The sequence below is a fragment of the Olea europaea genome, unplaced genomic scaffold, assembly GCF_002742605.1.
Source record: "Olea europaea var. sylvestris unplaced genomic scaffold, O_europaea_v1 scaffold156, whole genome shotgun sequence".
Classification (NCBI taxonomy): domain Eukaryota; kingdom Viridiplantae; phylum Streptophyta; class Magnoliopsida; order Lamiales; family Oleaceae; genus Olea; species Olea europaea.
The window spans coordinates 804794-832172 of record NW_019233203.1 but is presented as its reverse complement, the minus strand read 5'-3'; the positions used below and the strand labels follow the sequence as shown (position 1 = coordinate 832172).

At 38.3% G+C, this 27379-nt stretch overlaps 2 protein-coding genes across 3 annotated transcripts; one reads left to right on the top strand and one right to left on the bottom strand.

The window, feature by feature from the left end:
- Positions 1 to 19828: 19828 nt before the first annotated feature.
- On the top strand, positions 19829 to 22878 carry LOC111376774 (peptidyl-prolyl cis-trans isomerase FKBP13, chloroplastic). Of its 2 annotated transcripts, XM_022999769.1 has the most exons (6): positions 19829 to 20220; positions 20532 to 20624; positions 22169 to 22229; positions 22322 to 22390; positions 22501 to 22568; positions 22644 to 22878. In XM_022999769.1, the coding sequence occupies exons 1-5, from the start codon at positions 19876 to 19878 to the stop codon at positions 22563 to 22565; spliced, it is 633 nt and encodes a 210-aa protein (XP_022855537.1). In that variant the 5' UTR covers positions 19829 to 19875; the 3' UTR covers positions 22566 to 22568; positions 22644 to 22878. The 2 variants fall into 2 exon arrangements, with proteins under 2 accessions (XP_022855537.1, XP_022855536.1); XM_022999768.1 differs by having other exon boundaries at positions 22501 to 22878.
- Positions 22879 to 24742: 1864 nt separating this feature from the next.
- On the bottom strand, positions 24743 to 26580 carry LOC111376773 (zinc finger protein CONSTANS-LIKE 4-like). The gene is made up of 3 exons (XM_022999767.1): positions 26071 to 26580; positions 25693 to 25989; positions 24743 to 25156 (listed from the first exon to the last, which is right to left on the bottom strand). Exons 1-3 carry the CDS (start codon positions 26485 to 26487, stop codon positions 24875 to 24877), a joined length of 996 nt encoding a protein of 331 aa, XP_022855535.1. The 5' UTR covers positions 26488 to 26580; the 3' UTR covers positions 24743 to 24874.
- Between the last annotated feature and the right edge of the window lie 799 nt (positions 26581 to 27379).

Sequence of the window (27379 nt, the reverse complement as noted above, 5' to 3'; positions counted from 1 at the left end):
AAGGGTCGCTACATTTCCAAAAATTACTTATGGGCCCAAAACGAACACCGTATGCAAAAGTCACACTCAGTTCTTCGAACACCGACAATCCAAGCTTTCCAAATAAGCAAGTGCTTGTTCTTCCCCAAACGGCTGAAATCCCTCATACGTCATGATGAAAAGGGTGAGTTAAATCTAAAAGGTCGCTACCTTTTCGAAAAGTACTTATGGGCCCAAAACGGGCACCGCATGCAAAAGTCACGCTCAGTTATTCGAATGCCAATTATCCAAGCGTTCCAAATAAGCAAGTGCTTGCTCTTCTACAAATGATCGAAATCCCTCATACGTCACGATGAAAAGGGTGAGTTCAATACAAACGGGTCGCTACCTCTCCGAAAAGTACTTTTGGGCCCAAAACGGACACTGTATGCATAAGTCACGCTCAATTCTTCAAACGCCGACAATCCAATACTTCCAAATAAGCAAGTGCTTATTTTTCCACAAATGGTCGAAATCTCTCATACATCATGATGAAAAGGGTGAGTTCGATCCAAAAGGGTTGCTACCTTTCCAAAAAGTACTTATGGGCCCAAAACAGACACCGTATGGAAAAGTCACGCTCAGTTCCTCGAACGCCAACAATCCAAGCGCTCCAAATAAGCAAGTGCTTGTTCTTCTCCAAACGATCGAAACCCCTCATACGTCATGATGAAAAGGGTGATTTCAATCTAAAAGGGTCTCTACCTTTTCGAAAAGTACTTATGGGTCCAAAACAGACACCGTATGCAAAAGTCACGCTCAGTTCTTCAAACGCCAATTATCCAAGCGTTCTAAACAAGCTAGTGCTTGTTTTTCCATAAACGGTCGAAATCCCAAATACGTCGCGATGAAAAGGGTGATTTCAATCCGGCTAGGTTAGCCGAAAGCTGGTTATCGGTTCAAGAACGTAAGGTGCCCCTGCTTTTTCAGGGTAAGAAGGGGTAGCTACCTTTTCGAAAAGTACTTTTGGGCCCAAAACGGACACCGTATGCAAAAGTCACGCTCAGTTCTTCGAACGTCAACAATCCAAGTGTTTCAAATAAGCAAGTGCTTATTCTTCCGCCAACGGCTTAAATCCCTCATACGTTGAGACGAAAAGGGTGAGTTCAATCTAAAAGGGTCGCTACCTTTTCGAAAAGTACTTATGGGCCGAAAATGGACACCGTATGCAAAAGTCACGCTAAGTTCGTCGAACATCGACAATCCTAGCATTCTAAATTAGCAAGTGCTTGTTCTTCCACAAACGATCAAAATCCCTCATGCGTCACGAGAAAAAGGGTGAGTTCAATCCAAAAGGGTCGCTACATTTCCAAAAATTACTTATGTGCCCAAAATGGACACCGTATGCAAAAGTCACGTTCAGTTCTTCGAACACCGACAATCCAAGCTTTCCAAATAAGCAAGTGCTTGTTCTTCCACAAATGGCTGAAATCTCTCATACGTCATGATGAAAAGGGTGAATTCAATCCGAAAGGGTCGCTACCTTTTTGAAAAGTACTTATGGCCCCAAAACAGACACCGTATACAAAAGTCACGCTCAATTCTTTGAACGCCGACAATCCAAGCGTTCTAAATAAGCAAGTGCTTGTTCTTCTCAAATGGCTAAAATCCCTCATACGTCACGATGAAAAGGGTGAGTTCAATCTAAAAGGGTCACTACCTTTTCAAAAAGTACTTATGGGCCCAAAACGGACACCGTATGCAAAAGTCACGCTCAGTTATTTGAACCCCAATTATCCAAATGTTCCAAATAAGCAAGTGCCTATCTCTCCACAAACGATCAAAATTCCTCATACGTCATAATGAAAAGGGTGAGTTTAATACAAACGGGTCGCTACCTTTCCAAAAAGTACTTTTGGGCTCGAAACAGACACCGCATGCATAAGTCACGCTCAATTCTTCAAACGCCGACAATCCAAGAGTTCCAAATAAGCAAGTGCTTGTTCTTCCTCAAATGGCCAGAATCTCTCATACATCGTGATGAAAAGGGTGAGTTCTATCCAAAGGGTCGCTACCTTTCCAAAAAGTACTTATGGGCCCAAAACGGACACTGTATGTAAAAGTCACGCTCAGTTCCTCGAACGCCGACAATCCAAGCGTTCCAAATAAGCAAGTGCTTGTTCTTCTCCAAATGGCCGAAATCCCTCATACGTCACGATGAAAAGGGTGAGTTCAATCTAAAAGGGTTGCTACCTTTTCGAAATGTACTTATGGGCCCAAAACAGACACCGTATGCAAAAGTCACGCTCAATTCTTCGAACGGCAATTATCCAAGCGTTCTAAAAAAGCAAGTGCTTATTCTTCCACAAACAGTCGAAATCCCAAATACGTCGCGATGAAAAGGGTGATTTCAATCCAGCTAGGTTAGCTAAAAGTTGGTTATCGATTCAAGAACGTAAGGTGCCCCTGCTTTTTTAGGGTAAGAAGGGGTAGCCACCTTTCCGAAACTTACTTTTGGGCCCAAAACGGACACCGTATGCAAAAGTCACATTCAGTTCTTCGAACGCCGACAATTCAAGCGTTTCAAATAAGCAAGTGCTTGTTCTTCCACCAATAGCTTAAATCCCTCATACATCAAGATGAAAAGGGTGAGTTCAATCCAAAAGGGTCACTACCTTTCCGAAAAGTACTTATGGGACGAAAACGGACACCGTATGCAAAAGTCATGCTAAGTTCTTCGAACGCCGACAATCCTAGCGTTCTAAATTAGCAAATACTTGTTCTTCCACAAACGATCGAAATCCCTCATATGTCACAAGAAAAAGGGTGAATTCAATCCAAAAGGGTCGCTACATTTCCAAAAATTACTTATGGGCCCAAAACGGATACCGTATGGAAAAGTCACGCTCAGTTCTTCGAACACCGACAATCCAATTCGAACACCGACAATCCAAGCTTTCCAAATAAGCAAGTGCTTGTTCTTCTACAAATGGCTGAAATCTCTCATACGTCATGATGAAAATGGTGAATTCAATCCGAAAGGGTCGCTATCTTTTTGAAAAGTACGTATGGCCCCAAAACGGCCACCATATGCAAAATTCACACTCAATTCTTCGAACGCCGACAATCCAAGCGTTCCAAATAAGCAAGTGCTTGTTCTTCTCCAAACGGCTAAAATCCCTCATACGTTACGATGAAAAGGGTGAGTTCAATCTAAAAGGGTCGCTACCTTTTCGAAAAGTACTTATGGGCCCAAAACGGACACCGTCGAAAACGGACACCATATGCAAAAGTCACGCTCAGTTTATGGGCCCAAAACGGCCACAAGTGCTTGTTCTTCTCCAAACGGCTAAAATCCCTCATACGTTACGATGAAAAGGGTGAGTTCAATCTAAAAGGGTCGCTACCTTTTCGAAAAGTACTTATGGGCCCAAAACGGACACCGTATGCAAAAGTCACGCTCAGTTATTCGAACGCCAATTATCCAAGCGTTCCAAATAAGTAAGTGCTTGTTCTTCCATAAACGATCAAAATCCCTCATATGTCTCGATGAAAAGGGTGAGTTCAATGCAAATGGGTCGCTACCTTTTCGAAAAGTACTTTTGGGCCCGAAACGGACACCGTATGCATAAGTCACGCTCAATTCTTCAAACGAAGCCAATCTAAGAGTTCCAAATAAGCAAGTGCTTGTTCTTCCACAAATGGTCGAAATCTCTCATACGTTGCGATGAAAAGGGTGAGTTCTATCCAAAAGGGTCGCTACCTTTCCAAAAAGTACTTTTGGGCCCAAAACGGACGCTGTATGGAAAAGTCACGCTCAGTTCTTCGAACGCCGACAATCCAAGCGTTCCAAATAAGCAAGTGCTTGTTCTTCTCCAAACGGTCGAAATCCCTCATACGTCACGATGAAAAGGGTGAGTTTAATCTAAAAGGGTCACTACCCTTTCAAAAAGTACTTATGGGCCCAAAACAAACACCGTATACAAAATTCACGCTCAGTTCTTCGAACGCCAATTATCCAAGCGTTCCAAATAAGCAAGTGCTTGTTCTTTCACAAACAGTCGAAATCCCAAATACATCGCGATGAAAAGGGTGATTTCAATCTGGCTCGGTTAGGCGAAAGCTGGTTATTGGTTCAAGAATGTAAGGTGCCCCGCTTTTTCAGGGTAAGAAGGGGTAGCTACCTTTTCGAAAAGTACTTTTAGGCCCAAAACGGACACCGTATGCAAAAGTCAGCTCAGTTCTTCGAACGCCGGCAATCCAAGCATTCCAAATAAGCAAGTGCTTGTTCTTCCACAAACGGCTTAAATCCCTCATACATCATGACCAAAAGGGTGAGTTCAATCCAAAAGGGTCGCTACCTTTTCGAAAAGTACTTATGGGCCGAAAATGGACACCGTATGCAAAAGTCACGCTTAGTTCTTCGAACGTAGACAATCTAAACGTTTCAAATTAGCAAGTGCTTGTTCTTCCACAAACGGCCAAAATCCTTCATACGTTATGACAAAATGGGTGAGTTCAATTCAAAAGGGTCACTACCTTTTTGAAAAGTACTTATGGGTCCAAAATGGACACCGTATGCAAAACTCACGCTCAGTTCTTCGAACATAGACAATCCAAGCTTTCCAAATAAGCAAGTGCTTGTTCTTCCACAAATGGTCGAAATCTCTCATACATCATAACAAAAAGGGTGAGTTCAATCCAAAAGGGTCGCTACCTTTTCAAAAAGTACTTATGGGCCCAAAATGGACATCGTATACAAAAGTCACGCTCAATTCTTCAAACGTCGACAATCCAAGCGTTCCAAATTAGCAAGTGCTTGTTCTTCCACAAATGGCCAAAATCCCTGATACGTCATAATAAAAAAAGTGAGTTCAATCCAAAAGGGTCGGTACTATTCCGAAAAGTACTTATAGGCCGTAAACGGACACCGTATGCAAAAGTCACGCTCAGTTCTTCGAACGCCAACAATCCAAGAGTTCCAAATTAGCAAGTGCTTGTTCTTCCACAAATGACAAAAATCCCTCATCATGACAAAAAGGATGAGTTCAATCCAAAAGGGTCGCTACCTTTCCAAAAATTACTTATGGGCCCAAAACAGACACCGTACACAAAAGTCACGCTCAGTTCTTCGAACGCTGACAATCCAACCGTTCCAAATAAGCAAGTACTTGTTCCTTCACAAATGGCCAAAATCCCTTATACGTCGCGACGAAAGGGGTGAGTTCAATCCAAAAGTTTCGATACCTTTCCGAAAAGTACTTATGGGCCCAAAATGGACACCGTATGCAAAAGTCACGCTCAATTCTTTGAACGTCGACAAGACAGTCCGAGCGTTCCAAATTAGCAAGTGCCTATTCTTCTACAAACGACTGAAATTCCTCATACATCATGATGAAAAGGGTGAGTTCTATCCAAAAGGATCGCTACCTTTCCGACAAGTACTTATGGGCCCAAAACGGACACCGTATGAAAAAGTCACGCTCAGTTCTTCGAACGCTGACAATCTAAGCGTTACAAATAAGCAAGTGCTTCTTCTTCCACAAATGGCCAAAATTACTCATACATCATGACGAAAAGGGTGAGTTCAATCCAAAAGGGTCGCTACCTTTCCGAAAAGTACTTATGGGCCGAAAATGGACACCGTATGCAAAAGTCACGCTCAGTTCTTCGAAGGCTGACCATCCAAGCGTTCCAAATTAGCAAGTGCTTATTCTTTCACAAACTGTCGAAATCCCTCATACGTTGTGATAAAAAGGGTGAGTTCAATCCGAATGAGTCGCTACCTTTTCAAAAAGTACTTATAGGCCAAAAATGGAAAATGTATGCAAAAGTCACGCTCGTTCTTCGAACGCCAACATTACAAGCGTTCCAAATTAGCAAGTGTTTGTTCTTCCACAAATGACTAAAATCTCTCATACGTAGGGTGAGTTCAATCCAAAAGGGTCGCTACCTTTCCAAAAATTACTTATGGGCCAAATACGAACACAGTATGCAAAAGTCACTCTCAGTTCTTCGAGCGTCGACAATCCAAGCGTTCCAAATTAGCAAGTGCTTTTTCTTCCACAAATGACCAAAATCCCTCATACATCGTGACAAAAAGGATGAGTTCAATCAAAAAGGGTCACTACCTTTACAAAATTACTTATGGGCCCAAAACAGACACAGTATGCAAAAGTCACGCTCAGTTCTTCAAACGCCGACAATCCAAGCGTTCCAAGTAAGCAAGTACTTTTTCTTCCACAAACAACCGAAATCCCTCATATGTCGTGACGAAAAGGGTGAGTTCAATCCAAAAGGTTCACTACCTTTCTGAAAAGTTCTTATGGGCCCAAAATAGACACCGTATGCAAAAGTCACGCTCAGTTCTTCGAACATCGACAATCCAAGCATTCCAAATTAGCAAGTTCTTGTTCTTCTGTAAATGGTTAAAATCCCTCATACTTCATGATGAAAAGGGTGAGTTCAATCCAAAAGGGTCGCTACCTTTCTGAAAAGTACTTATGGGCCCAAAACGGACACCATATACAAAAGCCACGCTCAGTTCTTTGAACGCCGACCATCCAAGCGTTCCAAATTAGCAAGTGCTTATTCTTCCACAAATGGTCGAAATCCCTCATACTTGTGATAAAAAGGGTTAGTTCAATCCAAAAGGGTCGCTACCTTTTCGAAAAGTACTTATGGGCCGAAAACGGAAAATGTATGCATAAGTCACGCTCAGTTCTTCGAACACCAACAATACAAGCGTTCCAAATAAGCAAGTGCTTGTTCTTCAACAAACAGTTAAAATCCCTCATTCTCGTGATGAAAAGGGTGAGTTCAACCTGAAAAGGTCGCTACCTTTTCGAAAACTACTTATGGGCTGAAAACGGACAACGTATGCAAAACTCACGTTCAGTTCTCCGAACGCCGACAATCCAAGCATTCCGAATTTGCAAGTGCTTGTTCTTTCGCAAATGACCGAAATCTCTTGTACGTCGTGACAAAAAGGGTGAGTTCAATTCAAAAGGGTTGCTATCTTTTCAAAAAGTGCTTGTGGGTCCAAAACGGACACCGTATGTAAAAGTCACGCTTAGTTCTTCGAACGCTGACAATCCAACCGTTCCAGGTAAGCAAATGCTTGTTCTTTCCTAAATGGCCGAAATCCCTCATGCGTCATGATGAAAAGGGTGAGTTCAATATAAAAGGGTCGCTACCTTTTCGAAAAGTACTTATGGGCCCAAAATGGACACTATATGCAAAAGTCACACTCAGTTCTTCGAACGCCAATTATCAAAGCGTTCCAAATAAACAAGTACTTGTTCTTCCACAAAACGGTAAAAATCCCTCATACGTCGCGATGAAAAGGGTGAGTTCAATCCAAAAGGTTCGCTACCTTTTCGAAAAGTACTTTTGGGCCCGAAATGGACACCGTATGCAAAAGTCACGCTCAGTTCTTCGAACGCCGGCAATCCAAGCATTCCAAATAAGTAAGTGCTTGTTCTTCCACAAAGGCCAAAATCCCTCATACGTCGCGACAAAAAGAGTGAGTTCAATCCAAAAGGGTCGCTACCTTTCCAAAAAGTACTTATGGGCCGAAAATGGACACCGTATGCAAAAGTCACGCTCAGTTTTTCGAACGCCGACAATCCATACGTTCCAAATTAGCAAGTGCTTATTCTTCCACAAATGGTTGAAATCTGTCACACATCATGACAAAATGGGTGAGTCCAATCCAAAAGGGTCGCTACCTTTCCGAAAAGTACTTATGGGCCCAAAACGGACACGGTATGCATAAGTCACGATTAGTTCTTCGAACGCCGACAATCCAAGCTTTCCAAATAAGCAAGTGCTTGTTCTTCCAAAAATTACCAAAATCCCTCATACGTCACGACAAAAAGGGTAAGTTCAATCCAAAATGTTTGCTGCCTTTTCGACAAGTACTTATGGGCCCGAAACGGACACCGTATGCAAAAGTTATGTTCAGTTCTTCGAATGCCAACAATCCAAACGTTACAAATTAGCAAGTGCTTGTTCTTCCAAAAATGGTCGAAATCCCTCATACATCGCGACGAAAAGGGTGAGTTCAGTGCAAAAGGGTCGCTACCTTTCTGAAAAGTACTTATGGGCCCAAAACAGACACCGTATGCAAAAGTCACGCTCAGTTCTTCGAACGCCAACAATCCAAACGTTACAAATTAGCAAGTGCTTGTTCTTCCAAAAATGGTCGAAATCCCTCATACATTGTGACGAAAAGGGTGAGTTCAATGCAAAAGGGTCGCTACCTTTCTGAAAAGTACTTATGGGCCCAAAATGGACACCGTATGCAAAAGTCACGCTCAGTTCTTCAAACGCCGACAATACAAGCGTTACAAATAAGCAAGTGCTTGTTCCTCCACAAATGACCAAAATCCCTCATACGTTGCGAAGAAAAGGGTGAGTTCCATCCAAAAGGGTCACTACCTTTCTGAAAAGTACTTATGGGGCCAAAACGGACACCGTATGCAAAAGTCACGCTCAGTTCTTCAAACGCCGACAATACAAGCGTTACAAATAAGCAAGTGCTTGTTCTTCCACAAACGGCCAAAATCCCTCATACGTCATGAAAAACAGGGTGAGTTCAATCCAAAAGGGTCGTTACCTTTCCAAAAATTACTTATGGGCCCAGAACGGGCACCATATATAAAAGTCACCCTTAGTTCTTCGAACGCCAACAATCCATGCATTCTGAATTTGAAAGTGCTTGTTCTTCCACAAATGATCGAAATCCCTTATACATCGTGACAAAAATGGTGAGTTCAATCCAAAACGATCGCTACCTTTCCAAAAAGTACTTGTGGGCCCAAAACGGACACCGTATGCAAAAGTCACTCTTAGTTCTTCGAATGCCGACAATCCAACCGTTCCAGATAAGCAAGTGCTTGTTCTTCCCCAAATGGTTGAAATCCCTCATACGTTGCGATGAAAAGGGTGAGTTCAATCTAAAAGGGTCCCTACCTTTTCGAAAAGTACTTATGGGCCCAAAACAGACACCGTATGCAAAAGTCACGCTCAGTTCTTCGAATGCCAATTATCTAAGCGTTCCAAATAAGCAAGTGCTTATTCTTCCACAAACGGTCAAAATCCCTCATACATCGTGATGAAAAGGGTGAGTTCAATCCAAAAGTGTTGCTACCTTTTGGAAAAGTACTTTTGGGCCCAAAACGGACATCGTATGCAAAAGTCACGCTCAGTTCTTCGAGCGCCGACAATCCAAGCGTTCCAAATAAGCCAGTGCTCATTCTTCCACAAACGGCCAAAATCCTTCATACGTCACGATAAAAAGGTGAGTTCAATCCAAAAGGGTCGCTACCTTTTCAAAAAGTACTTATGGGCCGAAAATGGACACCGTATGCAAAAGTCACGCTCAGTTCTTCGAACGCCGACAATCCAAACGTTCCAAATTAGCAAGTGCTTGTTCTTCCACAAATGACCGAAATCCCTCATACGTCTTGACAAAATGGGTGACTTCAATCCAAAAGGGTCGCTACCTTTTCAAAAAGTACTTATGGGCCCAAAACGGACACCATATACAAAAGTCACGCTTAGTTCTTCGAACGCCAACAATCCAAGCTTTCCAAATAAGCAAGTGCTTGTTTTTCCACAAATGGTCGAAATCCCTCATACGTCATGACAAAAGGGTGAGTTCAATCCAAAAGGTTCGCTACCTTTTCGAAAAGTACTTATGGGCCCAAAACGGATACCGTATGCAAAAGTCACGCTCAGTTCTTCGAACGCCGACAATCCAAACGTTACAAATTAGCAAGTGCGTGTTCTTCCACAAATGGCCAAAATCCCTCTGCCATGAAAAGGGTGAGTTCAATCCAAAAGGGTCTCTACCTTTTCGAAAAGTACTTATGGGCCCAAAACGGACACCATATGCAAAAGTCACGCTCAGTTCTTCGAACGCCGACAATACAAGCGTTACAAATAAGCAAGTGCTTGTTCTTCTACAAATGGCCAAAATCCCTCATACATCATGACGAAAAGGGTGAGTTCAATCCAAAAGGGTCGATACCTTTTCGAAAAGTACTTATGGACCCAAAACGGACACCGTATGCAAAAATCACGCTAAGTTCTTCGAACGCCGACAATCCAAGCGTTCCAAATTGGCAAGTGCTCGTTCTTCCAAAAATGGTCGAAGTCACTCATACATCATGACGAAAAGGGTGAGTTCAATCCAAAAGGGTCGATACCTTTTCGAAAAGTACTTATGGACCCAAAACGGACACCGTATGCAAAAATCACGCTAAGTTCTTCGAACGCCGACAATCCAAGCGTTCCAAATTGGCAAGTGCTTGTTCTTCCAAAAATGGTCGAAGTCACTCATACATCATGAGAAAAAGGGTGAGTTCATTCTAAAAGGGTCACTACCTTTCCAAAAATTACTTATGGGCCCAAAACGGACTCCGTATGCAAAAGTCATGCTCAGTTCTTTGAACATCGAAAATCAATGCTTTCCAAATAAGCAAGTGCTTGTTCTTCCACAAATGGTTGAAATCTCTCATACGTCATGAAAAAATGAATGAGTTCAATCCAAAAGGGTCGCTACCTTTCCGAAAAGTACTTATAAGCCTAAAACGGACACCGTATGCAAAAGTCACGCTCAGTTCTTCCAACGTCGACAATCTAAGCGTTCCAAATAGACAAGTTCTTATTCTTCCACAAATGGTCGAAATCCCTCATATGTCATGACGAAAAGGGTGAGTTCAATCCAAAAGGGTCGCTACCTTTTCGAAAAGTACTTATGCGCAAAAGTCACGTTCAGTTCTTAGAAAGCCGACAATCCAAACGTTCCAAATAAGCAAGTGATTGTTCTTCCACAAATAGTCGAAATCCCTCATACGTTGCGATAAAAAGGGTGAGTTCAATCTACAAGGGTCGCTACCTTTCCGAAAAGCACTTATGGTCCCAAAACGGACACCGTATGCAAAAGTCACGCTCAATTCTTCAAATGCTGACAATCCAAGCGTTCCAAATAAGCAAGTGATTGTTCTTCCACAAACGGTCGAAATCCCTCATACGTTGTGATGAAAAGGGTGAGTTAAATCCGAAAGGGTTGCTACCTTTCTGAAAAGTACTTATGATCCCAAAACAGACATCATATGCAAAAGTCAAGCTCAGTTCTTCGAACGTCGACAATCCAAGCTTTCCAAATAAGCAAGTTCTTGTTCTTCCACAAATGGCTGAAATCCTTCATATGTCACGACGAAAATGGTGAGTTCAATCCAAAAGGGTCGCTACCTTTTTCGTAAAGTACTTATGGACCCCAAAGGGACACCGTATGCAAAAGTCACGCTCGGTTCTTCGAATGTCGACAATCCAAGCGTTCCAAATTGGCAAGTGCTTGTTCTTCCACAAATGGCCGAAATCCCTCATACGTCGCGACGAAAAGGGTGAATATAATTTTGTGCATTTGCCCAAATTTTTAGTCTAATTCACTACTTTGTAATGAACAATCAAGAATTACTAAGTTAGTCTGTAGGGACCAATCGTTAAATTGTCGGCAGCTAATGAAATATTTTGTCAATTAACTACTTTGCATGTAATGTTATTTTTATATGATTAATGCATGTTAACTACTTTTATCTAATTAATTATTTTACTATGACTGATTTTCACACCTATCACATTCTTACTCCCGAACAATAATTATTGAATTAGGATTTTCCAATCTTCCCAATATAGGTTTGACAACTATAGAAATAGTGGCATGTTGACATGCACTATTAAGAAAATCTACAGATCATGTGTGCACATTATTGAATTTGCGAATTACGAATATTGCAGACTGCTTTACCGTCAAAGGTATATTCATTTTCAGGATTCTGAACTTCAATTCAATTTGAGAATGGGGGATCAAGAATGCAAAATTCCTCCATCAACTGTGACTCAAGTCCTACTATAGTGATTGTACTTTGAACTATGATTGAAGTCATTTTTGTCCCCTCTTCACTTCCATTTGTCATCTACATAAACAAATTGTCTCTCATACGACACGATGAATATCAGATTATTACTCATAACTGAAAAGTTTAATATTACAATGATAAACACTGCATCAATCAATATGTTTGTCTGAAAGATGATGACTGTTCGAATGGCCATGAACAAGTCTATAAATAGCCTGCCTCTCTACCAGAAAATTCACACCATTTTCATTGCAAGCTTTCTATAATTTGAATCTCATTCTCCTCTCTCTCGTTCTGATATTGTCTCGAAGTAAAACACACTTTGTTGAGTTTGTTGGAACTCCTGCAGATTGTAGTGCTACTTCTGTAGGAGACGAAAATTCGTTCTATCCTGGGAAACGATTGCTGGAGCCTTTAGAACCATTGAAGGCAACAAATTCGTTTTAAGAAAACACCGTGAAGTCGGTGGGCTCGAATTACATTTTGGATCCTGTTGATAATTTCTTACATTTAGGTGATTCTGGCGGATTGGTTTCGAAGGAGTAACGTCAAACTCTAGAAACAACAATCTTAAAACGAATTTCTATTATTATTTTGTTTCTGTTTCTACTCCTTCTTACCGTTGATCTTCTGATTGTGTTTCAGAAATGGAAATTTCTAGTACCACACTCTTGAATACGACCGGGGAAAACTAGAAAAGTTTAATAGGTCAGATTTTAAGCGTTGGCAACAAAAAATGCTTTTTTATCTGACAACATTAAATCTGACTAAATTTCTCAAAGAAGACGTGCCTTCATATACCGAGCAAGACAGTGATGCTGAAAAATTGGTTGCGATTGATACATAGAAGCATTCTGATTTCTTGTGCAGAAATTATGTACTTAATGGACTAGATAACACATTATATAATGTGTAATGCAATGCTAAGTCCACAAAAGAACTGTGAGAAACTTTGGACACAAAGTACAAAATCGAAGATGCCGGCACGAAGAAATTCATTGTCGGTCATTTTTTGGACTTAAAAAATGGTTGACAACAAGACTGTCATATCCAAAGTTCAAGAACTTCAAATCATACTTAGTGACATCCATGCCGAAGGAATGAAACTAAGTGAATCATTTCAAGTCACTGCACTAATTGAGAAATTACGACCTTCATGGAAGGATTTCAAGAATTACCTAAAGCACAAGCAAAAGGAAATGAAACTTGAAGATATCATTGTCCGATTGAGAATAGAAGAAGACAATCGCAAAACTGAAAAAAGGAATGGTGCATCTCATTCGATGGAATCAAAAGCCAACATTGTAGAAGGAGGCTTCAAGACTAGCAAAAAGAGGAAGCACAATGGGGAAGGACAAATTGGCTCTTCAAAAATTGCTAAAAAGTTTAAAGGCAACTGTTATGATTATGGCAAGGCAGGACATCGATCCAAGGATAGTCGAAAGCCAAAGAATGTAAAAGGAAAAACTCAATAGGCCAATGTAACAGAACATAAGAACCTCACTGATAAGATGCAAGACATGAATCTTTCTGCGGTCTTCTCTGATTGTAACTTAATTGGAAACACTAAGGAGTGGTGGGTGGATACTGGAGCTACTCGTCACATATGCTCAAATCGCGGGATGTTCTCTACCTACAAAGTGATGGATCATGATAAACATCTCTACATGGGAAACTCATCATCTTCCAAGGTAGAAGGACATGGGAAGATAGTACTAAAAATGGAAAGTGGAAAAGAGCTCACTTTGATTGATGTTCTTCATGTGCCCGATATTAGGAAAAACTTGGTATCTAGTTCTCTACTAAGTAAGAATGGGTTTAAGCTAGTATTTGTCTCAGATAAATTTGTACTCTCAAAGAATGAAATGTTTGTAGTAAAGGGCTACATGAATGAGGGGCTCTTTAAGTTGAATGTAATGACTATTGTACCTCCAATTATGAATAAGAATACATCTTCTTACTTGCTTGAGTCATTTAACATTTGGCATGAATGGTTAGGACATACAAATTATAACACTTTGTGTAGACTAATCAAATTAGATTTATTACCAAAGTGTGATTTAAATCCTAATCACAAATGCGATAAATGTGTAGAAGCCAAAATGTCACGTCTACCCTTTCGTTCTATTGAAAGAAGTATCGAACCCCTAGATTTAATTCACACTAACATATGTGATTTAAAATTTGTTCAAACTAGGGGAGATAATAAGTACTTTATCGCTTTTATTGATGATTGTACTCAATATTCCTATGTGTATTTGCTCAAAAGCAAAGACGAAGCAATTGAAGTGTTTAAACACTACAAGTCAGAAGTTGAAAATCAACTCAGCAAAAAGATTAAGGCCATAAGAAGTGATAGAGGTGGTGAATATGATTCACCATTTGAGAATTTTTGTTCGGAACACAGAATTATTCATCAAACTACTGCGCCTTATTCTCCTCAATATAATGGTATTGCTGAATGCAAGAATCGAACATTGAAGGAGATGATGAATGCTATGTTAATAAGTTCTGGATTACTGCAGAACTTGTGGGGAAAGCCTTGCTTTCTGCCAACTATATTCTTAACAAACTACCACATTGAAAAACATAAAAGATACCTTATGAAGTACGGAAAGGTCACAAACCTAATTATAAATACTTGAAGGTATGGGGATGTTTGGCTAAGGTAGTAGTTCCTAAACCTAAAAGGGTTAAGATAGGACCTAAAACCATTAATTGTGTATTCATTGGTTATGCATACCATAGTAATATGTACAGATCTATGGTATATAAGTCTGAAATAACTTATATGCTTGTTAATACGATTATTGAGTCAAGGGATGTTACATTTTTTGAAAATACTTTTCCTTATAACATGCAAGGTGAATCAAATTCACAAAAGAGATCTCGTGAAAACGAAGAGACTATAGATCAGGAATCTATAAATGAACAACCTAGACGAAGTAAGAGAGCTAGGACGTCAACCTCCTTTGAGCCTGATTTTCTAACATATTTGTTAGAAAATGAACCTTAAAGTTTTAAAGAAGCTATGTCATCAACTGAAGCTTCATGTTGGAAAGAAGCTGTTCATAGTAAAATTGAATCCACACAACAAAATCATACTTGGGAATAAGTAGACCTCCCTTCCGGTAATAAGCCTTTGGGATGTAAATGGATTTTCAAAAGAAAAATAAAAGCAGATGGATCAATTGACAAATATAAATCAAGACTTGTCGCTAAAGGCTATAAGCAAAAAGAATGTCTTGGTTATTTCGATACCTATTCTCCTGTAACAAGAATCACTTCCATACGTATGCTTATTGCAATAGCAGCATTGAATGGTTTGGATATACATCAAATGGATGTTAAAACGGCATTTTTGAATGGGAAATTAGATGAAGAAATTTATATGGAGCAACCTGAAGGATTTGTGGCCTCAGGACAAGAAAAAAAGTGTGTCACTTGTTAAATCACTATATGGATTAAAGCAAGCTCCTAAGAAATGGCATGAAAATTTTGCCATGGTTATGATGTCAAATGATTTCAAAATTAACGAGTGTGACAAATGTGTTTATGTCAAGAACACTCCAAATGGATATGTCATGGTATGTTTATATGTAGATGATATGTTGATTATAGGTAACAATGATACCATAATTCAAACTACAAAAAGGATGCTAACAAGTAAATTTGAAATGAAGGATTTAGGTGTGGCCGATGTTATATTAGGAATTAAAATTTCTAGAACATCTGATGGTCTCATATTATCTCAATCATACTACATTGAGAAGATTCTTAATAAATTCAAGAAATATGATATTATTCCTATGAAAACACCTATGGATGCTAGTATGCATCTTGTTTCCAATACTGGTGATAGTAAGTCTCAATTGGAATACTTTCGTATTATTGGCAGTTTAATATATGTCATGAATTGCACTCGATCTGATATTGCCTATTCAATTAGTAGGCTAAGTTGATATACAAGTAATACAAGCACTGATCATTGAAAAGCTATTGTTAGAGTTTCAGGGTATTTAAAACATATCCAAAATTTTGGATTGCACTATTCGAGATACCCAGCAGTACTTGAAGGATACTGTGATGCAAATTGGATATCAAATACTAAAGACTCCAAATCAACAAGTGGATATGTCTTTACACTTGGAGGTACTGCAATATCATGGAAATCTTCAAAACAGACATGTATAGCTAGATCAAAAATGGAATCTGAATTCATTGCATTAGACAAAGCCGGAGAAGAAGCCGAATGGCTATGAAACTTTCTAGGAGATATTCCATGTTGGACAAAACCTGTGCCTGCTATATGTATCCATTGCGATAGTCAATCAATAATTGGTAGGGCACAAAATGCAATTTATAACAGTAAATCTCGACATATACATCGTAGACACAATACTGTTAGACAATTGCTCTCTACAGGCATTATCTCTATAGAGTATATGAAAGCAAAAGAGAATATTACGGATCTGCTAACTAAAAGTTTAACAAGAGAGCAAGTCGAAAGTTCATCGAAGGGGATGAGATAAAAACTAATAAAATAATCAAAAGTTTTCATAGTGGCAACCCAACCTAGTTAACTGGAGATCCCAAGATCTAGGTTCAATGGGACAACCGAACTGTGAAAAACTTAGTATGCACTGGGAACATTTTACTTGTACCCATTCCTATGATGAGCTAGTGCCCAGCTGCCGAGAAATAGGTTAAGATGCGCTTTTAATGATTTCTATATCTTGATTCGTTCAAGTGGAGTATAGCAGAATACTCTTTATGGAAATCACCTATGTGAGTGAAAAGGAGCCGCTTCTAAGAGAATTAGGTGATGATGAATTCTCTAAAAACCACTCATGAACCAAGAGGTGTCTTAGGCCAAAATGGATACAAACGTGAGAACCAACTGTGTTTGAAGAAAATTGTGTGACTTCTATTGTTTAGGTTCCGTAAACGACTGACTGTTCATAGCAACTTGCTACTGATTGGTTAAGGAAATCCGATAGATTTTACTAGGGAAAGTTCAAAGTCATTGACTACTTATCCCGATGCAGTCTTCTTCAATTTTTTTTCTTTGAAAAACATATCAGATGTTATCGTTTGGAAAAAGGCCAACATATTTCATTCATGTGGAGGATTGTTGGAAAAATGGTTATGAAATGGGTCAATTTTGAGCCAAAATTTCAGTAGGACCCACCTTTTAATTAATATGGGACCTAGCATATTCACGTTCTACTTCGCGAGATGATTAATGTGATATATTTATTTGTCGAAAACCATTTAAAATTGAATGAAATACTAAGTGTTAAAATAACCCACATAAACTAAGTATTATGGAAGAATTTGATTTTCCAAACACTTATCCCACATGGAAAAATTAGGAGAGTTTGGTGTGGTTTATAAGGTGGAAGTTTGAAATTAGGTTTGGGCTCAAAGGGGTACCAATAGTTTTTGGAAGGGGGAAGACCTATATCCTATTGGGTTCGGTCATAAACCCACACGCACGCGCCACTGTCGTCCGTCCGACCGGCCGGCACGGCATGGCACGAGCACGTGCCCGTGTCCGTGTCCGTGTCCGTGTCCGTGTCCGAGTCCGGTTCGATTCAGGTCTGGGTGCGTGTGGACCTTTGCACTATATTAACTTTTTGGACAAAATTTATTTAAAATTTTGGGCCAAATTGTAAATAATCAAATTCTTGGGTACATTATGAAATTTAAATTTTTGGCTTATTCCGGGTTTTTGAAGTTTGTCTGAAAGGTGATGACTGTTCGAATGGCCACAAACAAGTCTATAAATAGTCTGTCTCTCTACCAGAAAATTCACACCATTTTCATTGCAAACTTTCGGTACTTTGAATCTCATTCCCCTCTCTCTCGTTCTGATATTGTCTCGAAGTAAAACACATTTCATTGAGTTTGTTGGAACTCCTGCAGATTGCAGTGCTGCTTCCGTAGGAGACGAAAATTCGTTACCTGGAAAATGATTGCTGGACGCCTTTAGCACCATTGAAGACAGCAAATTCGTTTTAAAGAAACATCGTGAAGTCGGTGGGCTCGAATTACATTTTGGATCTTGTTGATTATTTCTTACATTCAGGTGATTCTGTTGGATTGGTTTCGAAGGAGTAACGTCAAACTCTAAAAACAACAATCACTTCTTAGTAAGTTCTATTACTTGGAAATCTTAAGAGTGAGTTAAATGTATGTGATATACTTTATATGCACACTCCATCCCGGAAATCTGAACCAACAAAAGGGCTGCAAAAAGTTTCCATAGCAGTTGAGATTTGGTTCTACTATGGCTTTGAAGCATCATCTATTGCACCCTCATCATTCTTATAATATTGTTTGTGTGTCTTACAATAGAATAAGCATGCCAATTGTTGCGTGAACATTTTTCTCCACTTCCACCAGATTAGTAAGAAGGAAAATGCTATTTGTACCCAGGCGTTTACACGCCCCTCACATGGGGGGCGGTGCCCATGCACAATAAATGCGTGGGACCCGCCCCCCATGTGAGGGGCATGTAAACACCCGGATACATGTAGCAAAGCTCGTATTACATGCTACATCTCATAACCTATATCTAGTACTCTTTTATGTTTTCAATATACACATTTACACTTATCTCATTCGGTATGGAGAAAACTCACCTACATTTTCAGTTCATATCTCAAATTTAAAATTTTATTTTGATAATCTTTAAAGTAACTGGATTGACGAGCACAATCAGTCCATCAAGCACTTGGTAATACAAAATCTAATAAAGAAGGTAATACCAAATATGCCATGAATTGGAAAATCATTTACGATAGAACATACCTTCTTCCTTTCAAATCAAGCAGTTTTAGCATTCTATTGACAGACTTGTAAAATTTCAATCTACTGATAACAGATGTAAAGGGAGGAGTCTACCAAGCAAGCACCACAAAGAAGATGTCAATTATTTATTTTCCACTTGCAAGATTCACCAATTCAATAGATACACACGTGACTTCTGATAAGCTAATAGTGTAGTTTCTAGAGTTTATAACTAGTATTATGGAAATAAGCGGACAAGTTAAACATGCATAATGATTTTATTTATTAAAGAATACAACAAGAATTGTCTACATACAAGACTTAGATTGTTGTGAAAATTTGGTGATTTGTGTGTAGATATTTATCATAATAAACATAACATTAATATATTAATTCAACTATAATAATAACTATAAGAATTCAATAATAACATGAACATAAAATATAACTGGAGGAGAGTTAGAAAAGAAGTGAGCATTGGGAGTTACGTCAAGGACGCTATCCTAAAATTTTGTTGCCTCCTCTTCGTACAAATTCTTTCGACACTATGGACACGATCATAGGGAGATAAATGAACGAATCTCTTATCGAGTTGCCAAAATAATATGAATATAATATAAAATTGTATAGAAGACAATACTTCAAGTTGTTATGCCAAACTATAAAATTAACTCCTTTTTATAGTGTAAAACTTAACCGCCACACTAATGAGAATTATCACAATTAAAATATAATTTACATTATGAAATATGGTGTTTTAATTTTATGTTAAAACTAAAATTAAAAGGTTTTAATTTGAAAAGTTGAAGCTTTTATTCTTAAATTACAACCTAAATTATGAGATTTAGTTTTATACTAAAAGTTATTATTAAAATCAAAATTAAAAATTAATATTTGTTGTGAAAGTTTAAAACTTTTAAAAGATGTTCTAACATATTATAGATTATTTTTCTTATTAAAAGTATAGATATTATTTAACTTTTTAATATACTCATATGTAATGTATCTTGTTATCAATAAAAATAAATTAATTATATTTAAATTATGATTTAATGTAAGGGTATATTAGAAAAAAAAAATGTAAGAAAAATGGTAAGTAAGGAGGGAGTACTTGATTTTTATTGGAATATTAAGCTCTTAACGGCATTCAACTATAATTTTCTTATCCCTCTTCAAGTTCTGGTTGGTTACGATGAACTCATTGCTATTCTCCCTGGGAATTCGCAGTCCCACACACCACAAACCATCCATTACCATTCTAAACTCTCACACAGTTGAATCATCTTCAATCAAAATCCCTAACCCACAATATAAATCTCAATCTGTACCAGTAATTGAAAATCCCAATTTGTTGAGCAGAAGAGAAGCACTGGGCATTGGGTTCTCTTTTGGTATTCTGCAGTTTCTTTCACAGCCACATCCTGCCTCAGCTGACGAATCTGCTTCTTGTGAGTTCACTGTAACTCCGTCTGGACTTGCTTATTGCGATCAAGTTGTTGGATATGGTCCCCAGGCTGTTAAAGGGCAATTGATTAAGGTATTTGGAGATTCTTATTTCCAAAATTTTTCAGAATGGCATTCTCATAGTGTCTACAGTGAAATACATAGTTCTCAAGTTTCTTATTTAGAATAGTTCTGCCAAGTTTTAGAAAGTGGCCTTTTAGCTGCTTTGGCAACGGCCAAAAGAAGTGATTTTTAAGCACGGCTAAACTGCTGGCGAATGCTTCAAATAGCTCAATATGGTCATAACTGAGTGCAATTGCTTGTTAGATTTCCTAAGATACAAAATTTTAGACACATTAGCTTGTACACAAGTAGTTTCTGATAATGTGATTTGAATTTTCTCAGGCACATTATGTAGGGAAGCTCGAAGATGGGAAGGTCTTCGATAGTAGCTACAATCGTGGAAAGCCCATTTCATTTCGTATTGGTGTTGGCGAGGTATGTGCATTAACAAATATGGTTCGTCCGAATTATTAACAGTAAAATTTGCCATCTCTCTGAAATCAACTGCTTTCCAAAATGTAAGTGTGGTTAGCTAACCTTAGGTTGAACCCCAACCTTAAGGGCCCCCACCGACCCTGTCCTGGGCCATCGTGGAGGAGGTAAATCGCAGGATGTGCCTCCCAGGAGTTAGGGTGGAGAGCATATGGATAGGCCAAGGTTGTTAACTCATATGGTAACTCCCGCTTGCAACAAAATCAATTCCACCTTGCGGAGAATCGAACTCTGCACACTGTCGCGCTGAGCCCTATCCGCCCTCCCCTTTGCCACTGGGAGATATGCCCTGGGGGCAAGTGGTTAGCTAACCTTAGATTTCTCTTCTGCTTGAGGAGAAATTTTCCGTTTTAAATGCTTCTTAGTACTAAACAGTGAGGGCATAATGGTGTCAGTCAACAACCAAAAACTTGTGTTACCATTCATGCATCCAAATAGTAATACTTTTAAGAACTTGACATTTAAATGCATAGCCAAAAATAGTAATCGGCGTAATACACCTCATAGACCTCAGAGGAGCATATGCCTCTTAAAATGAATACTAAATATCGAAAGAAATCCACTACTTCAATCAATAATGAAGAAAAATCCACTAGTTATCGATCATAAAAGAAAATAGCAACATTCTTCAACTACAGCGAAAACTCCGAGGCAGTGGCCAATTCCAAGCTCTTTTTACTTAGTATGCCTGAGGCCGCCTTCTAATTGCAATGCAATTTCATCAGCTGATCTATGGAGTTTATTATGTATCCCGCCATTCCTTTTTCCCATAGGTAAAGACTGTTGTTTTTGTTGCCGTTGCCAGTCATTTTTATGATCCATGTTCTCTTTGTAGTTGATTGTGAATTTGTTACTTGGAAAAAAATAATAATAATAATAAATAATAAAATGGGGCATGATTAGAAATTTTAAACATTTGGCATTTCTTACAATTGGACTTTAATAACCAGTGCTTGTCCTCTTTCTTGCCCAGTGTATTGATGTGCAAAAACTACCCAAACTGATTAAGAAACAGAGTTCTGGAATAGATTTGTTGATCTACAAAATGTATTGGCTCAAACCAACTGACAACAACAACAGCAACAAATTTAGCCATTTCCCAAATAAATATAGAGTCAGCTTCAAGAATCTTTCTCCGCCTTATCATTCAGTTTATTGCTAGATGTACATGATAATATAAAACACTAACAATGTTATTTTTGGTCTATTCCTCCCTCTTTTGACAAGTTCTCCAAGACCAGGCTACTCTTATGACTAGGAAGCATAGGCAAAACATTTCTCAGCCTCCCAAGTGATTTTCTCTTGTTTAATCCTCAATTGGCGCTACCTTCACTTGTTGGCATCTACTTTTCATTTCTTATCTTGTAAATTTTAGTACAATCACACATACATCTTAGCATCCTCATTTCCGCTACTTTCATCTTATGATAGAAAATTATAATGCCTGCATGATCATCACAATTGGAAGGTGACTTCATGTGTCATAGGTTATCAAGGGATGGGATCAGGGAATACTAGGAGTTGATGGAGTTCCTGCCATGCTTGCTGGTATATAAGCATTCTTTTAATATGAAATTTGCCTTGTACTTTTGATTGATCGTATTTATAATCTTGGACATATTGTATGTGACCTCTTTTAGGAGGAAAGCGTAAGCTGAGGATTCCTCCAGAACTTGGATATGGAATGAGAGGAGCAGGATGCAAAGGAGGTAAACAAATCTCGAATTCTTCAACAGTTTTCTGCTTGGGCCTCTTGATAACTTAGAAAATGAACATGGTACAAAACTTTTGAACCACTTACTATTGTTTTCATTTTCAGGTACATGCATTATTCCGCCTGACTCAGTTCTTTTGTTCGATGTGGAGTTCATTGGGAAGGCTTAAAAGGTTCATGATTTGCATGTAAGACTGATAAACAACTTGAAGCATATTTGTTTCTCAGGTGAAAATTAAATATCTCAGGTTCGTACTTCTACAAAAAGGGCGTCATATGGATTGAAACTTAACAAAGAAAGCACGGAGAAATTTCGTAGTTTCATATTCTGTAGTGATGCAAGATCAGCTTGAGATTATGGCTTTGAACACATCTACTTCTAATAATGTTGTCTAATACCGCATGCCGAATAGACGAACTATTCATATCTTCTCCAAAGTTAATGAATATATTTATGAGTTATCAAATTTTATGTTCATAACATGATCTTGATGGCATTTGTCCGTGTATTTGACAGAATATTATTGAAGTAAAAAAAATATATCTATAAATAATTAATTTTATTCTCTTTTAGTAGTAATTTTGTAAATGAAGTGATTCAATGTAATATATAAAGAAAAACAAATATTCTGAATTTAATTGTTATTGCTACTTATTTTAATATGTGAATTTGTCTTACTAATACTTATTAATAGTATAAAGTGACTTTTTTATAGTCAAAATACAGTTTGATTTGTTTGAATTCTTGTCTTAATTATTCACACAATGCAAGTTACATAACTCGATAGTGGTCTATATTTACACTTACTAATCATGTTTTGTATCTTTGGAGTACTTCCCTCTTTTAATAAATAAAATTGTGTAGATTCGAGATAGTATTTTTGAAAATGATAATTGAAAGGGGAGCATATCAAAAGTAATAAGGCTTATTTGAATAAGAGATTTTCTTAAATCTATATAAAATATTTTAAAGAAAGAGGCGAAAATTTACCTGGATTAAGAATACTTTTTAATATTAACGTTATGTTCAGTTACAACTTTTCATTGGAATATTACATTTTCAATATTTGGTAGAGTATTAAATACAAAAAATACCCATGATTTGACACAGTTTAACAAATTTTGTCAAACCACGAAATACGTCCTTCTAGTTTCAATCAAGGGTCCTAATAGCTAAAACTCTTGACGTTTGGATTTGGACCGGCTCGCATGGACCACGTGCCACCTGACTTGGCCAGGTACGGGCCACGTGAATAGAATGTGGACCGCCTTAGACCTCTTACTCTAATACAAAATCGTATCAATAAAATGGTCCCCTGGGATATGTCTCAGTGGTGTAAAGAATAAGGGTGAAGTATACTCAATCTTGCTAGCAGCCGCAGTGTGAAGGTTTGATTCCTAACACATGGATTGAGATTCTTTATGTGTATCAGTGTACAAACAACTCTTGCTCCCTAACCTACTAGAGCACATCTCACGATTAACCTTTCTCACGATTCTCTAGGGGCAGGGCGTTGGAAGACCTTTAAGGTTGGAGTTCAACCTTTTAAATCGTATCAATAAAATGACCTTTCACATTTATTATTTCTGATAATATATTGTTCGAGAAATGTGAATACCATCAAATAATTCATATTCAAGATGATGAAAAAGAACAAAGTGTGCACATCATCTCAATTAATGGTTAGTTGCTTGCTTTTATCACTGAAGTATTAATTCAAGAGAGCTATTGTAGGTACAGAAAAAAGGTTAGAATTTCTACGAATAACACTTGGGGATTTTCCATTGGAAAATGGCAAAAATAAAAAAAAAAATAAAAAAAAAAGAGAGAGAGAGAGAGAGAGAGCAGCATATGTAACAATGAATGCGACAATTCTCCGGTACACGGGGAATGGCTCTTAATTCAAACTAGGCAAATTTCGTCCTCAATCTTGTCGAAAAGAATAGGGCTAATGATACTATCACAAGTGTGTAATATTTAGAATAAGTCTCCCTGTCCCGGGTTGGGGACAGGGAGGAAGACAAGGCTGCCACATGGGCAATAGGGGGCGCCGGCCATGTGGTGCCCCTGTTCCCAACTCGGGACAAGGAGCAGGACTGTCATATTTAATTTGAGCACAAAATTTTTTCAAGAAAATACATAGACCCATAGCTGATTTCTTGCCCACCGCTAACATAATGTTAACACATCAAAGGTCAAGTCAAATTTTTTTTTCCACAAGCAAAAAAGTTTGACTTGCGCATGACAACACCACATTAGCGGCGTTAAGACTCCTATCCAATGTGGACGAGGAGAAATATTTTATGTCATGAATAATTTGATTATAACATTGGACAAACAAAAACAAATCGAAGTAGAAAATCAATTATTATAGTAATAAAACATCGATCAAGCACGCACCAAAAGTCATAACCTAAATATATGTACACATCATCATCATCCTCTTGCACAAAAACTCCAAAATTAATTTGCTTATAATTAAAAAGTTGGAACCATGAGGGATTCTATCCCATTTTCTGAACGCTTAGCGAATCTCCCTTTGATTCTCGGTCTGGTTTCTGCATAAGCCTTTCTTGATGCATATCTTATTGTCTTCTCAAATTTTCTGTTCTTTCTTTTCTCTCTATACCTCAAGACCCTGGCTTCTCTGTCCATGCCGGAAACTGGGTTCGGAAACCCGTCATTTTTCACAAGAGTCGATACGTCAGCCATCGAACTGGGGTCCGGTACAACGCCAACTTCCAAAGAAGATGATGAGACCTGCCATAGTTGTTGCAAAAACATATATTGTTAGCAAAACATGAGAGTATCTATTTTTGTTTTGGTTTCTTGAAATTTACCTTTTGTTGTTGGTATTCTAATGAATTAAGCTCTAATCCCTTGTTCTTAGAACATAATAAATAAAAAACAATCGATATACAAACTCAACTTCAACGTGAGAGCTATGTCAACTCGCTGCCATGGGATTTCACTATAATATAGAAGATAATACAAGTTTTTCTCACACATCTCGTGCACCCAAAATCATCTCTGATATGTCGATGATAAGTGTACTCTAGACTTACATACTCCAACACTATTGTGTGATACAAAACTCACTCGAGAACCTATTAGTGCCCGATTAAACCTTTGCAAGGCGACACACCCATTGAACATCGATTTGTAGAATAAGTTAAACATATGAATTATCATGGATCTATGTTCAAAGTTCAATCAAGTTAGCTAAACAGTACTATAAGGTAAAGAATATGGACAGAAATGTGAAAAACAGACAAATTTAGGTTAAAAAAGCATACACTTTGGCTGATGGATTGGGAGCTGAAATTGTACATGAAGGGCTTGGATCCAGTATTATAATCCGTATCGAAAGTAGGGAATCCATTCACAACTGGACCCTGAAATGGATTCTGCTGAAAATCATTCTTGTTTTGCACAGGCACAACCCCATCTGAACTGTACTGGCAATGCTTTGGATCATTCGTACGGTGTTGTTTCTTCTGGTCACCGGAAATTATACCCAGATCCAGACGTGGATCCATGTCGCTGAACAAATACTGGCCGGACTTGTATTTTGGCGAGTCGGAATCATCATCCTATCAAGGGTAAAATCTCAGGTATGTTACTCAGCTACTCCTATTAATAAATATGAAAACGATAATAAACCCAATATATACCTCTGAGGTCCCTCCTTTCATATGAGGTGTCGGCAACAGCCAGGAGGCTGCTTCGGCCTCGTCTTCAGAGAAGCACTTGTTCTCGTTATTGATATTATTCTGCGACGGCTCGTAGAAGGGTACGACGGGGAGGCGTTCGTGGCGGCTGGCAAGTGGATTAGCCGAGTGTATGTCACGGTCACAGGTGGCGCAGAGGGCCGCCGCGTCGGCCTTGCAGGTGACTATGGCTGGCGCTTGCTCGCACACTTCGCACACCAACACCCTGGCATGCCGGGACGCCGCCTTGTTGGCGTCGTGCACCCTGGCGTCGCAGTCGTGGCACAAAAACGCCGTGTCGGCCCGGCAAAAAACACTCGCCGGCGAAGATTTGCAGGAATTACATAGCTTTGCTGTTAAGCTCCAACTCTCACCCCCCATTGCTGTTCTCTCTATATCTGTATTTTTGGTTCTTTGTGAGAAACGCAGAGAAGTCTATGAAGGTGATTGAAATTTTCTTTGGCGTAGCGTAATTATGCAATGTACAAAAGTCTATAGGACAAGCTGCCCAATGGGTAAGGGAGATCTAGAGAATAACGAATAAGAAAATGACACGTGGACGAGTCTTAGCCGAGTAAAAAATAAGTTTGAAATTGAAAATTTTGTCAACGTCACCCTTTGTTAAAATTCATTTTCAATTACAAATTTTAGACCTGTATTGGAGCGATTTTTTTCATTAAAAAAATTGATTTTTTGACCGTTATTTCACTATTTCAACTGTCATATTTGACTTTTTCTCTCACAGGTGAACTCCATTTTTCTCTGAACGGTCAAAAAATAAATTCTCAAAATCACTCCCAAACAGACTCTTATAGAACCTACTAATTTTTTTCAATTTTTAACCATATATTTCACAAATTTTTATTAAAATCTAACTAAAGATCTATTTTTTTATTAAAACTTATGACCAAGCCCACGTTTGGCTCCCTTTATAATTATTTATAAATAGTCAAATTATTTTTTAAACACATATTCATAAGATTCATATATATATTATTTACTTAGTTGTCATTCATTTATATCTATTGTGAGTGAGACTTTTAGCATAGAGAATTCTACTATGAATGTTAAATGAGGGTATGTGTGACAGCCTTTAAAATTTTAGCCATTGTTTGAGCCACATTATTTTTATGAGAATATATTTTTGAATAGTATATTGATAAAAAATATTTAGTTAACAAATAAAGAAATGTTTTAAATTTGCATATAATATTATTTTATTAAAGAATATATAGTTAAAATGATGTCAAATCAACATTTAAAAATGTATTTT

Excerpts from the sequence above, each read along its gene's own strand:
- LOC111376774 (XM_022999769.1), top strand. The coding sequence starts at position 19,876 with ATGAACTCATTGCTATTCTCCCTGGGAATTCGCAGTCCCACACACCAC. Across the intron at positions 20,625-22,168 it reads TTCGTATTGGTGTTGGCGAG|GTTATCAAGGGATGGGATCA; the intron begins GTATGTGCATTA and ends CATGTGTCATAG. Across the intron at positions 22,230-22,321 it reads AGTTCCTGCCATGCTTGCTG|GAGGAAAGCGTAAGCTGAGG; the intron begins GTATATAAGCAT and ends GACCTCTTTTAG.
- LOC111376773 (XM_022999767.1), bottom strand. The coding sequence starts at position 26,487 with ATGGGGGGTGAGAGTTGGAGCTTAACAGCAAAGCTATGTAATTCCTGC. Across the intron at positions 25,990-26,070 it reads TGAAAGGAGGGACCTCAGAG|GATGATGATTCCGACTCGCC; the intron begins GTATATATTGGG and ends TACCCTTGATAG. Across the intron at positions 25,157-25,692 it reads CCCAATCCATCAGCCAAAGT|GTCTCATCATCTTCTTTGGA; the intron begins GTATGCTTTTTT and ends CAACTATGGCAG.